Source organism: Rutidosis leptorrhynchoides, chromosome 5, assembly GCF_046630445.1.
Source record: "Rutidosis leptorrhynchoides isolate AG116_Rl617_1_P2 chromosome 5, CSIRO_AGI_Rlap_v1, whole genome shotgun sequence".
Classification (NCBI taxonomy): domain Eukaryota; kingdom Viridiplantae; phylum Streptophyta; class Magnoliopsida; order Asterales; family Asteraceae; genus Rutidosis; species Rutidosis leptorrhynchoides.
Window position 1 is genome coordinate 155,623,570 of NC_092337.1, and position 15,879 is coordinate 155,639,448.

At 31.3% G+C, this 15,879-nt stretch overlaps 1 protein-coding gene across 1 annotated transcript; it reads right to left on the bottom strand.

The window, feature by feature from the left end:
• Positions 1-5,834: 5,834 nt before the first annotated feature.
• LOC139849120 (uncharacterized) lies at positions 5,835-6,985 on the bottom strand. The gene is made up of 4 exons (XM_071838791.1): positions 6,791-6,985; positions 6,234-6,557; positions 6,008-6,124; positions 5,835-5,906 (listed from the first exon to the last, which is right to left on the bottom strand). The coding sequence occupies exons 1-4, from the start codon at positions 6,983-6,985 to the stop codon at positions 5,835-5,837; spliced, it is 708 nt and encodes a 235-aa protein (XP_071694892.1).
• Positions 6,986-15,879: the final 8,894 nt, after the last annotated feature.

The following is a 15,879-nucleotide window of genomic DNA, read 5'->3' on the forward strand; positions in this document are numbered from 1 at the left end:
CATATATATGGATATACATATATATATATATATATATATATATATATATATATAGTTAACATGATACTATGATAAGTAAACATATCATTAAGTATATTAACAATGAACTACATATGTAAAAACAAGACTACTAACTTAATGATTTTTAAACGAGACATATATGTAACGATTATCGTTTTAAAGACATTTAATGTATATATATCATATTAAGAGATATTCATACATGATAATATCATGATAATATAATAATTTAAAATCTCATTTGATATTATAAACATTGGGTTAACAACATATAACAAGATCGTTAACCTAAAGGTTTCAAAACAACACTTACATGTAACGACTAACGATGACTTAACGACTCAGTTAAAATGTATATACATGTAGTGTTTTAATATGTATTTATACAATTTTGAAAGACTTCAATACACTTATCAAAATACTTCTACTTAACAAAAATGCTTACAATTACATCCTCGTTCAATTTCATCAACAATTCTACTCGTATGCACCCGTATTCGTACTCGTACAATACACAGCTTTTAGATGTATGTACTATTGGTATATACACTCCAATGATCAGCTCTTAGCAGCCCATGTGAGTCACCTAACACATGTGGAAACCATTATTTGGCAACTAGCATGAAATATCTCATAAAATTACAAAAATATGAGTAATCATTCATGACTTATTTACATGAAAACAAAATTACATATCCTTTATATCTAATCCATACACCAACGACAAAAAAAACCTACAAACACTTTAATTCTTCAATTTTATTCATCTAATTGATCTCTCTCAAGTTCTATCTTCAAGTTCTAAGTGTTCTTCATATATTCTACAAATTCTAGTTACATAAAATCAAGAATACTTTCAAGTTTGCTAGCTCACTTCTAATCTTGTAAGGTGATCATCCAACCTCAAGAAATCTTTGTTTCTTACAGTAGGTTATCATTCTAATACAAGGTAATAATCATATTCAAACTTTGGTTCAATTTCTATAACTATAACAATCTTATTTCAAGTGATGATCTTACTTGAACTTGTTTTCGTGTCATGATTCTGCTTCAAGAACTTCGAGCCATCCAAGGATCCGTTGAAGCTAGATCCATTTTTCTCTTTTCCAGTAGGTTTATCCAAGGAACTTAAGGTAGTAATGATGTTCATAACATCATTCGATTCATACATATAAAGCTATCTTATTCGAAGGTTTAAACTTGTAATCACTAGAACATAGTTTAGTTAATTCTAAACTTGTTCGCAAACAAAAGTTAATCCTTCTAACTTGACTTTTAAAATTAACTAAACACATGTTCTATATCTATATGATATGCTAACTTAATGATTTAAAACCTGGAAACATGAAAAACACCGTAAAACCGGATTTACGCCGTCGTAGTAACACCGCGGGCTGTTTTGGGTTAGTCAATTAAAAACTATGATAAAATTTGATTTAAAAGTTGTTATTCTGAGAAAATGATTTTTATTATGAACATGAAACTATATCTAAAAATTATGGTTAAACTCAAAGTGGAAGTATGCTTTCTAAAATGGTCATCTAGACGTCGTTCTTTCGACTGAAATGACTACCTTTACAAAAATGACTTGTAACTTATTTTTCTGACTATAAACCTATCCTTTTTCTGTTTAGATTCATAAAATAGAGTTCAATATGAAACCATAGCAATTTGATTCACTCAAAACGGATTTAAAATGAAGAAGTTATGGGTAAAACAAGATTGGATAATTTTTCTCATTTTAGCTACGTGAAAATTGGTAACAAATCTATTCCAACCATAACTTAATCAACTTGTATTGTATATTATGTAATCTTGAGATACCATAGACACGTATACAATGTTTCGACCTATCATGTCGACACATCTATATATATTTCAGAACAACCATAGACACTCTATATGTGAATGTTGGAGTTAGCTATACAGGGTTGAGGTTGATTCCAAAATATATATAGTTTGAGTTGTGATCAATACTGAGATACGTATACACTGGGTCGTGGATTGATTCAAGATAATATTTATCGATTTATTTCTGTACATCTAACTGTGGACAACTAGTTGTAGGTTACTAACGAGGACAGCTGACTTAATAAACTTAAAACATCAAAATATATTAAAAGTGTTGTAAATATATTTTGAACATACTTTGATATATATGTATATATTGTTATAGGTTCGTGAATCAACCAGTGGCCAAGTCTTACTTCCCGACGAAGTAAAAATCTGTGAAAGTGAGTTATAGTCCCACTTTTAAAATCTAATATTTTTGGGATGAGAATACATGCAGGTTTTATAAATGATTTACAAAATAGACACAAGTACGTGAAACTACATTCTATGGTTGAATTATCGAAATCGAATATGCCCCTTTTTATTAAGTCTGGTAATCTAAGAATTAGGGAACAGACTCCCTAATAGACGCGAATCCTAAAGATAGATCTATTGGGCCTAACAAACCCCATCCAAAGTCCCGGATGCTTTAGTACTTCGAAATTTATATCATATCCGAAGGGTGTCCCGGAATGATGGGGATATTCTTATATATGCATCTTGTTAATGTCGGTTACCAGGTGTTCACCATATGAATGATTTTTATCTCTATGTATGGGATGTGTATTGAAATATGAAATCTTGTGGTCTATTATTATGATTTGATATATATAGGTTAAACCTATAACTCACCAACATTTTTGTTGACGTTTTAAGCATGTTTATTCTCAGGTGATTATTAAGAGCTTCCGCTGTCGCATACTTAAATAAGGACGAGATTTGGAGTCCATGCTTGTATGATATTGTGTAAAAACTGCATTCAAGAAACTTATTTTGTTGTAACATATTTGTATTGTAAACCATTATGTAATGGTCATGTGTAAACAGGATATTTTAGATTATCATTATTTGATAATCTACGTAAAGCTTTTTAAACCTTTATTGATGAAATAAAGGTTATGGTTTGTTTTAAAATGAATGCAGTCTTTGAAAAACGTCTCATATAGAGGTCAAAACCTCGCAACGAAATCAATTAATATGGAACGTTTTTAATCAATAAGAACGGGACATTTCATAGATGAGGTCGTTCCAGATTTTAGCTCCTGGCATGGATGGATCGAGTGGCTAGAAGAGTGGGATAAACCAGTTGTTGCAAAGGAAAAGATATACGTGATCATGGCTGCGTTTCTTTGGATTATGTGGAGATACAGGAATAGTGTTACATTCGATTCCTGTCCTATGAAGAAATGTAATCTTTTTAATTCTATATGTAATTTTTCTTTTATGTGGATTAGATATAGAGGTAAATGTAATATGTCGTGGAACTCGTGGCTCTTGAAACCATTGTAATTTGGTTCTCGTTTTGGTCTCCTCTAGTTGCTTGCTAGAGTGATTGTTAGTTATAAAATTTTGCCGTTCAAAAAAAAATGCTACTCCAATGTTAACTCTTTCTTATATGAACAATTTCTTTGAAGCCTCGCAAATATATCAAGAATATTAGACTTTTACCCTAATCAAAATGAAAAAAAAAAAAAATCTAGCAAACTTTACTTGTAGAAGAGGCACAACACTATTCTTTATTCTTGTAAACGGTGGCGGATCTAGGATTCGTAATCAGTGGTGTCATTAGTTAAAAGCTCAAAAAAATTTACACTATCCAGTGGTGTCACACAAAGAAATTTACATTATCCAGTGATATCACTAATTAAAAGTCCAAAAAAATTTCTACTACATCGCATATTTCAGTGGTAGCCCGTGCCACCACTAGAATTAATATAGGTCCGCCCTTGCTCGTAAACAGGTAAGCCCGACGTTTTGTGACATTATTGATTGAAATCCTGGCTTCTCACAGGGCGTGTTATTTTACAGCGCTCGAGAAATGCATAAGTATATTTCATGTAATTAGTTGTTTTTCTAAATTATTCAATTTTATACTGTTTATATGGGTACGTAGTATGGTTGTTATCAGTGGCGAGTTTATGTATTAGCCCGTGGGGTCACGGGACACCGCTAGCTTAAAAATTTTACATTGAAAGTACTCATTAAATTGTATAGGACACCACTAAATAAAAATACATGACCCCATATATTTATCGAATTTATAATTTTTCCTTTGAATTGTATAGAATATCACTAAATTTAACTGCCCGGATCACATATATTTATCGATTTTAAAGTTTTATAAAGGTAAACAACCACTAAAATATATTCAAATATAATTAGTACTGAAAAAAAATTTCAAAACCCCATTAAATTTTAATCTCGAAATCGCCAGTGGTTGTTATGCTAACACTAACTTGAGTTTTGGTTCATCAGGTTCTATTAATTGGACGCTCATTGTTAATAGGATTAAGTAATGGGCTGGGTTACTCACATGTAACAGATATTGAGGCCTGTTACAAATTAAAACACAGAAAGAAAAAGAATTGAATTACTTGATTACTCAATGAGAACTACATATACATGTGAAATAATTAAACCCTAAATCAGACAACATTTATACCCCAAAGTTACAAACGGCTAGAATAAAAAAATAACAAAATGTAACCAGACGTTACAGTTTCACCTCCTGACATTGACGGACTTTAAACAATAGCCCCTATACTTTATCTAACTTTACACGATATTTACATTTTGATTATTAATCTATAGGAGTTCATCAATGTGCCATTGGTAATAATATTGACAATCTTTTGATGTTTACGATACAATAATATATGGATGTTAACATGAAATGAATGTGTTGCTAATTTTGCCATATATACCTAAATTGCTATATTTCCCTATTTACATGCTTAAACGTTGCTTTAGTAATAAGTCAGGACCACCAACAGGTTGTATTTCCGATGATCATCTTTACCAGCTTATAAAATCCAGCTTGTAACTTTAGTTGTGGACAGTATGTTCACGTACATGAAGTCATCTTTTTGAAAATCAACATGATCAGTTTGTTAATTAATGGTGGTACCATTGTATTTCACTACTGGAAAAATGATTTTTCCGGATGATAAATCCGGACGACAAGTCGTCCCAGAAAGCCTTCCCGGACGGCACGTCGTCCGGGATGAGTCGTCTAGAAAGGTTCGCCCCGGAAAGTTTTTCGGGACGGCATGTTTTTTTCCCAGACGGAGGGTGGGGCCCACATTGACTCAACGCTAGCCTTCGTGGACGATATTTCCGGACGACTAGTGGAGACGATATGTCGTCCCGAAAGAGTTCGGATTAAAATAATATTACATTTTTATTAATAATTATTAATTGATAACAGAAAAATAAAATAATCCTGGACGACTCTTCCTGGACAACAAGTCGTCCGGAAAGGAATTTGCTATTCCCGGACGCATTCGTTTATGTTGTTTCCAGCCGTATTCGATACGGCACATTTTTAAATATCAAAACCTGCTACATAAATAAGATTATAGTTTCACAAAATACCATAATAACATTAAAAAATAAAGTATCCAAACGCAACAATAATTATCCAAACATTTTAAAATTCGGAAACACTACCAAATCAACTAATATCGTTTACAAAACATAAACTTAACATTAAACACACCCAACAAAAGCATAATTGTCTTCAAACACACCAAACAAATTATAAATCGTCAAATCCATCATCATACAAATCTTCATCATTGTTACGGCTCGGGCGCGAAGTATTGGAATTGGAAGTACCGGTAGTATACCCAAAATTTGGTTGAATATTGGGAGGGACTACAAGATTATTAAAAGCAAAGATTTGTTCAATTTGACTTGCGGTGTAGTATGGTTCCATTGGTGGTTGTCTACTCCGACCGGTAGAAGATGAAGATGCGGAATTACTTGCCGACTTTGGTAACTTCGGTCTCGTCTCTTCTCGGTTGTTCTTTTAGCAATTCCTTCATTCTTGTCTACAAGGTTACACAAAATCTATATATATATACCATTTGACTTATACTTATATTTATATTTATAAGTAGTACACCAAAATCTATGAAAATTTATTACTTACGTAGTGTTGTTTTGGTTTGAAATCCTTAGTCCACCCGGTTCCGTCCTTGGGTTTGTGCAAGAGCTTGTAATTTTTGATAGGACCGATTTTCGGACCGTGCCTTATCTTATTCTCGTTCTACAAACACACACAAAATAACTTAAATGTATATAAATCAAATAACATATTTTCTAACATTTTATCATTTATGTAAAACATTAAAAACAAGGAGGTTTACGTAATTTACCAAATGTTTAACTATCGATTTGCTTCCATGCAAACTGTGGTATTGGACTTTAGACCGGTTTTTTGCATTTTGCTCACAACGCTTTTGGTATTCTTCGTTAAGCATCAAGTCAACAAAAGGATTCCAGAGTTCGGCTTCAACGTCCGGTGGTAGGTGGGAACGAACAAAATCAATATCATTAGGATATTGGCTTCGGATGTTTTTGAAATAACCTTGTTGTTCACTTTTTATGTGTTTCCATCTATCCCCCGCTATCTTGTTAACAGCAGCTCGGACTAGATGTTCTTTATCCGATTCTAGCCAAGGTTCAATTTTAAAGAAATTCTACGATATAAAGTAATAGATATATTAGAAGATTGTATATAAGAAACGCATATATATATATATATATATATATATATATATATATATATATATATATATATATATATATATATATATATATATATATATATATATATATATATATATATATATATATATAGCGGGGGATAGATGGAAAAAATATGTATATGTATGTATATGTATATGTATAAGTACTAATTAATTAAACTTACGCGGATATCAATCCAAACTAATTCTTTTGAAGACCTTGGCACATCCGCCCAACACTCGTAATGTTTCGGGAACTTCGGGGACCTAACAACACTAGATATCAAACTAACAAACATTGAACTATTGGGGCCTATCGGATTAACGGTATTCCACGTAAAATCAAAGTCAATATCGAGTCGTCCTTGAGCATCGTACATTTTTCGTAAACCTATGTTTTTTGATTTTCCCCGTTTACCCCGTGTATTAGATTGGGGTTCGTTATCTTGGCCACCGGCCCCCGCACCGATTATTAGGAAAATGAGAGCAAAGAAATTTATGTGCATAAATACAAATAAAGTGAATAGAACAATGATATATAGATATACATTTATACATATACATATATATATACATATAATTATATATATATACATATATATATATATACATACATATATATATATATATATATATATATATATATATATATATATGTGTGTGTGTGTGTGTGTGTGTGTGTGTGTGTGTGTATGTGTACATATACATATATTTCATGCGGAAAATTTAAAAAGACATTCATAGAAATAACATTCACAAAAATATTAAACATTTGATTACAACAACAAGCGTTTTTTGATAAATGACAAGAATTACACATCAATAATCATCATCATCACTAGAGTAAGCTTCATTTTGAGGAATTTTGGGATTTAGCTCATCGTCAGCCACCACATCATCATCATCATCACATATGTCATGAGGAAGGGAAAAAGGTTCTAAATCACAAATGTCTTCATCATCATCATCATCATTAACTTCATGTGTTGGTGGATTAACTTCATGTGTTGGTGGATTAAACTGAATTGGTATTGATTCTTCGGGTACACTCATACTTGTATAAGTCATATTATCTAAATCATCATTAAGGCTAAGATTGGATGAATTAGTTTCGTGTACAACATCCCGTATGGTGTCTTCGATAATGTCTCTATCCCAGAGTTTTCGATGATGTACCTCATGAACGACCTTCCAGCTGCTAGAGGTTTTGGAAGGATCGTCGATGTAAAAGACTTTTTTAGCTTGTATTGCAAAAATGTGTTGATCATCTTGGTACCACTCATCTTTCGTGTCAATACTAGTTATGTTATTCACTTTAACTTTACGTTTACGGTTCCGGGCGTTCTTAGTATTGAACCACCGGCATCTGAATAACACAACACTAAATGCACCACCATAATGCAACTCAACAATATCTTTCAACCGACCATAATACTTAGAGACAGGAGCATTGGCATCTGCGAGTGTTGCAATTCCATTATTTTGTGTTATGCGTCGATCATCGTGATTGCTAACCACAAACCTGACACCATTCAGATTGCAGGCAATGTAATGGTTTGAGGTACCCACCGGTCCTTCAGCTAGATAGATTAATTCATCTCTATAATTCAATCCATCAACTGACCGTAGTTCACGTATCTATTAAAAAATAAAAATATATATATAAAGTTTGAATAAAAACAGTTATCTAATGTAAATTATATATATATATATATATATATATATATATATATATATATATATATATATATATATATATATATATATTGTTGGTTGAATGTTGGTTAATGAACTAAACGACAAACTTAAGTATAATGATTAACCAAAGAATATGTTTTGATGATGACACACACATATGCATAAGTGATGACTGACATCTTAACATAAAACACGCAAGGTCACTAATCCATACTTTATCTTGCAAATGACCAAGTCAAACATAGGCTAAATAATGAAATTAAAAGTTGAGCTAAACACACGGTCGAGGTATGGTCGACCGCATAGTCAACCGTGAAACTCCAAAGTAAATTGCAACGCAGTTTTATGAAAACAAGTTGCACGATCGCCACCACGGTCAACCGCAGTGCGACCGCAGTTTTCTCTGTTACCATTTTCGACCAAATAGATTTTGACTAGTTCCCGACATCTATAATTCATGAAACCTTTCTTAACATGCTTAGAATAGATGTCTTCTCCATACTCAATTGAGTTTTGGTCATAAAAATGTGACGACCCGGAAATTTTCGACCAAATTTAAACTTTATTCTTATATGATTTCGACACGATAAGCAAAGTCTGTAAAGTTGAGTCTCAAAATTTTTGAACTGTTTCTATATATTCATTGGACCTCCGACTGTTCCTGACGATCCATGAACAACTATTTTTAAATAGATATGTATATATATATATATATATATATATATATATATATATATATATATATATATAATAAATGTTATTAATCATTTGTATGAAATTATTGTTATAAATAAATACATAGAATAGTTAAGTTGTTATTAGAATAAATATATATATATGTATGACTTTTATAATATATGTATATTGTATTATAAATATTAAATATTCAAAAATATTATTATATAACATAAATATTACATAATTAATAATCTGTAAGGTTAATATATGAAATCTTATTACAAGTTAAAATATAGTTGTTATAATAATATTATTATTACTTTCATTATTATAATTAATACTAATATTAATATCAATATCAGTATTAGTTATATTATTATTTTCAATAGATAATATATAGACATGAAATTTAGTACATTTAACTTATTATTTTTACTAATCTTATTATTATTACTTTCATTATTATTATTAAAATAAATATTAAATATTAATGTTAGTATTATATATAATACACAAATATGAAATTTGATATATGTAATTACTAATATTATGGTTATCATTATTAGTAGTAATACATATATATAAATACAGATATATATATATATATATACACACACACACATATATATACAGATATATTATAGGAATCAGTATTATTGTATTAATAATATAATTATCAATTTAGATTAATTAAATAAGGATTACAATATCAACTTCAATTACAAAATCAAAATCTGTTTCATCAAACTGTATAGAATCCTTGTTCCTGTCTGCAATTGATACCAGGCGAATTCACAATACAACAAAATCAGTTGAGTGTCCAATCTACTTTTATTTTCTTCCTCTTCTTCCTGATTGAAGAATCTGTTGCTTTCATTTTCTTTTCTTTTACCTCTGTCTTCTACTTCCTGATTGAGAATCCTGTCTGATTGTTGCAAAACGTCGAATTCAATCATAGATACAAAACAAAATCAATTTGAAATAAATATCAAATAAGTGTACGAATTTGTTACAGGTCATAATCTGACTTATTCCTTTTCTTGTTTTCTTCTTCTTGTTTGAAGAACCCTTCAAATCTTGTACTGCATAATCCTGTCTGAATCTTGTTACATGTCTAAATCCATTTTAACTACAAACCAAATCGATCATACATTGGAATACTATTATAATCATTCACATATAGCTATAAAATCACTACTTCTATTAGAGAGTTAAAGGGAGAGGGGGAGAGAAACAAAACCACTTATTTTCTGTCTTGCTGTTAGAGAAAGATCACCAACAAACAACCACTTCAAACTATTGAAAAACGCTGCCATTTTCTTTCTTGTGTTTGCAACCCACCATCCCATTCATCGTTAGACAAACCACTCTAGGCTACCAGCTGTTGCTAATCGTCTGTTTCCACTTCTATCTTCGATCAAACATTAGAACTATACACCTTAACCATCGATTATCATCAACCACTTTCTTTTCTTTCTTTTTGTATTTCATGATTACAAATATAATGGTTGTGCTACTACTGCTTCTTATATTCCGTTTCAAACCCAAACTCGTCAACCAGACCCATAAACAACCACGACATCTTTTGAGCCACCTCTTTAAACTGTTCGAAACCCACCCATAATATCACCTAAATATATAATAACTGCAGCTGTGGTTGTTTTCCTATTTAAATAACCACAAAACCACTTCTGATTGCTCGATATTAAACTATTCAGCCCATCACCTGCAAACGTACGACCACTCTCCTCTTCCATTTTTTGTTTCAACTTTCGACCCATTTAATCACCACCACTCGCCACATATGCATACTACAACATTATTTATATCAATTTTTTTTTATCATTGTTGCATGCGTACTTCCCTTTAATTGGAAACTAAACGCGAGAAAGAAAAGATAATTTTTGTGAGTCGATATGATCACAATTATAGCTTTGTCAATATGATTATTAATACACCAAATCCCTTGAGACAAATTGCATTTGTGGGACTAAGTATAATCAAGTGGCCGACATTTTACTAGCCCTACTCCTCCACTTGTGATTTGATAAAGATATAATAAAAAGGTAAAGTTGAGTGAATAATGATCAACCTCTTTTTTCTTTCGATATTTTCTTTTTTCATCGACCAGAATACGCAAACCAATCAAAAATAAAACGTGATATTATACTAGTTTGGTGGGCTTATAAATTGCTATATGGGGCTGCTATTCGATCAAAACACAACTGGAAGGAGTCATGATTTATTTTTATAGCTCAATTCCACTGTCCCCTTTCAATCATTAAATCGAGTTATTATTTTTTGTTAATGGGTTTATAGATCAATTTCAGTTGGGCCGTATACTTCTTTGGTGCCATTGGGCCGTGACCCAGTTTGTAGTGGGCTGTATATTGATAATAATGTACGTTTATGATAATGACATGATGACAATCATGTTATGATTATGGTGATGATATTACATGAACGATGATGATAGTGATGAATGAAGGTGCTAACGAATAGCGTAGATGATGAGTAACGATGATGCCAGACGAGTCTCATGGTCGAGTAGATGCTATTAGGATGCATTAAGATCCATACGCATGTATTTGTTTTGAGAAAGATTGAACTGAGTTTCGCATGAATTAAACCGGTCGGGTTTCGTATAGTTTTTTTTAGTTTGCATTGCAAAAGCTTAATGGCGGATAAAGAGAAGGAAGATGATTATTACTTGATTGAAGATAAGGATGATCTATTGATTTTGGAACTCGGCTAGACCATCACACAAACCGTCACCCATGTTTCTATTCCATCGTTTTTTTTTAATAAATAGAAGAAGAAACAAATCCCTTCGTAATGTTAATGGACCACTGGTGGATTTAATTAACCACATAATTGGACTTGTAAATATTTGGGTTATGAAAGTTCTGTTGGGCCAAAGATAAGCTGGGCCAAAGAGATTAAGAATAAGGAAATGGAAACGAAATATAACGGGTTACATAAAATTAAGTATGGTTATAATCAAAAATAGTTGTTGCAGAGTAGCGGTTAAGGGAGTGGTCTTTGAACGAGAGGTCTTGGGTTCGATCCCGGGCGGAGGCAGTTTATTCTCTTTTTGGAGCTTTTTCTTCAAAGGTATTATTATTATTATTATTATTATTATTATTATTATTATTATTATTATTATTATTATTATTATTATTATTATTATTATTATTATTATTATTATTATTATTATTATTATTATTATCATTAGTATTTTTTTCATAACAACTAAATATTTTGTATATAAAAGTATACTTATATTAATACTATATATAATTATATATTGAACATATTTGTATAACAAATTGTTGATTTTTGATAAAATATTAATTATATATAAATATAAATATATAATCATATGTATAAATATTATTTACTTTAAATATATATACAAAATAAATATAGATAACATATAATCTAAGATATAAAGTATACATAAAATATTGGTATTAATTAGGATTTATAATAAATTTCATATAACTACAACACTTAATATATAAATATTATAAGATTAATAAATGAAACTATTTGATTACTATTATATGTGTTAATATACATAATTGATATAGGTTCGTGAATCTGAGGTCAATCGTGCATTGTTCAGTATCGTCGTATGCATATTTTTACTACAAAATATCGTATGGTGAGTTCATTTGATTCCCTTTTACTCTTTACATTTTTAGGACTGAGAATACATGCGCTATTTTTACAACTGCTTTATTAAATGCTTTTGAAATATGTTTTGAACTGCGAATACATGAAATGTTTTTATAAATGTTTGACGAGATAGACACAAGCAAAACATTCCTCGAATGAATTATTATGTAGACAGAAGTTCTGCGGATTATTATTGAATTATGTGGACATGATAATTGCCACTGTTGAATTATGTGGACTTGATAATTGCCACCGTTGAATTATGTGGACATGATAATTGCCATCGTTGAATTATGTGGACATGATAATTGCCACCGTTGAATTATGTGGACATGATAATTGCCACCGTTGAATTATGTGGACATGATAATTGCCACCGTTGAATTATGTGGACATGATAATTGCCACCAATTGATATGAATGTTATGTATCGAGAGAATGATTTTTATACACAGGTTATGTGTATTAGTTTTTGTGCACGAGATATGTGTACGATTACTAAGATTTATGAAAAATGGTTTTGTACACGAGATAGGTGTACTGTATTTAAATCTTGTGGTCTATCAAAATGATGAATTTTATTATTTATGATAAACCTATGAACTCACCAACCTTTTGGTTGACACTTTAAAGCATGTTTATTCTCAGGTATGAAAGAAACATTTCGCTGTGCATTTGCTCAATTTAAAGACACTACTTGGAGTCATTCATGGCATATAGAGGTCAGAACCTCGCAATGGGATCATCTGATGAAGACTTCATCCAAGTGGATTACGACGGGTCTCTACAGGTGGTATCAGAACTGGTATAACCGCGTCCATGTGTGGCGGGTTAGTCGTAAAGGAGGTTCTCACAGTGTGACCTGTGACGAAGCATTGGCTCTTACTCCTTGCGATCCCTTACGTAGGTTGGCAGTAGCCGAGAGGCAGGCCCTAAAATCAGTATCTGAGGTACACTCAGTGGTCGCCGGATAGTTAAGGCACTGGGTGGGATGGTGGTTGTCCCCAACTGTATTTCAGGTGGTATCAGAGCGGTGGTCTTAGCGAACCAGGTCTTGCATTAGTGTGTCTAATTGATAGTTGTTTAGATGCATTAGTGAGTCTGGACTTCGACCGTGTCTGCATGTCAAAAGTTTTGCTTATCATTTCGTGTCGAAAATTACCTGATTATCATTCTTAGGGAATCACTTGCTTATCATTCTTAGTCTAGACACATCTTACTGCATTGATTGCATGAAAAGTGTATAGACAAAATTCATATCTTAGCGTATATGCTAATTCATATCTTAGCGTATCTGTTACTGTAAACTTTGCCTGACATATTCCGTAAATTCCTCCGTAATCTACGAAATCTTTTGTTCTATATATATATATATAGATATTCTATATAATTAGGATACCACCCGATAGCCGGAAATCATTTCATATTAAAAAAAAAACCTTTTACTCAATCGTACAAAATGGAACTCGCCACTAGTTCAAGTTCTTCGGAATCCGACAGCTATTTTGACATGGTTGTTCACCTAAGCTCCAAAGCAGCGTCACCGGAATGAATCAACCAATCAGTCATCATCTATTCTGGATGAATTGGGGATGGGTTCGTAATCGACTTAATCAATGAAGAATAGACGAAGGCGATCCTTTCCACCAACTGAATTCACCTCTTGGTGAAGAACCTGAAGCACATGCAGGCGAACCTGTTCGAGACAACATTTTCAGCCTCATTTACAGGGTAGCTCGTCACAATTATATTCTATCTACAATTCTAAACCTTATTCACCCGCTAGTTCTGACCGACAATCATCCCGGAATAATGAAAAAAGTCAACGAGCTTCGCGCTTGAATAATCAATTTGGAGAATATGGAGCAAAATTTACCAGCTTCAGCAATATCACCAGCACCAACAACCTAAGTTTCAACATCACATGTCTCAATATCTCATTCTGTACCTCGAGCATAATCATCGTTCTACGTATCGTTCTATCTATTTTATCTTCGTTCTACATGGCGATTATGTAATCTCTAATGTTTTAGAGATTATATATTCTAGTTCTAATGGTAAATCAAATGAGTGTAATATTATATTGAGTCATTAAATCCATGATTACATCTGGAAAATATATATATATATATATATATATATATATATATATATATATATATATATATATATATATATACATATATATATATATATATATATATATATATATATATATATATACACATATATATATATCTATATACATATATATATGTATATACATATATATATGTATATACATATATATATATACATATATATATATATATATATATATATATATATATATATATATATATATATATATATCCGAGGAATATTTAGTTTTCACATTAAAAATTACACTGTACATTCTTCCATTCAGATTCAGCTGTCAATAGTAATATTGCCCAAATCTGCACATATACGTATCCGTTCACCAAAGAACAACTATTTCCATTCAAATTTAATTTCATATTCGGATTTTGACCGATCAAAATCCAAGTCAAGATTTAACAGAAGACATCACTTTTAGATTCCTACTTCTTTCAAAGCCATACTTTGAATTCAAAACTGTGACAGATCCATTGGCGTGTTATTACCGAAAATAACTTTACAATACCTTTCCAAAATTATTCAATTTTGTCACAGCTCCAGCAAATCAACTTCGACTTTCATTCTGATTAGCCTTATTATAACTTTGATATATAAGTTTGCCACTTGATTTCATCCTAAACAATCATTCGTATCTTGACGATTATCATCAGCGTTTAATCATCTAAAAATACAAATTCTTGAAACACCTCGGATTGATAGCCAATGATTTAGTTATGATAATTTTGGATGCTGATGAAGCAGTAAAACTATAGATGGTTTTAATGGCTAAAAGTTTGACGATAAAGAATGGAGTGTTAGAAACACTCAATAGAAGGAGGCTGTGGACAAATCACCAGGACTAAACCTGAACTAACTGAATTCAGATGATCCAGTATCTGCTGACATCTTTAGCAAATACCCTGTTTCTTACTCATGTTACATTCTTGCGAAAGAAAATTTCTTCATTATTCTTCGATCTTAGAAATCCCAAGATATTATCGTATCTTTCATTATAAACATCCTCAATATTTCTGAAGATACCTTCATAAATATTATCGTCCAAAATTATTTATCTCTTCGTACAATCCGTATTACATCA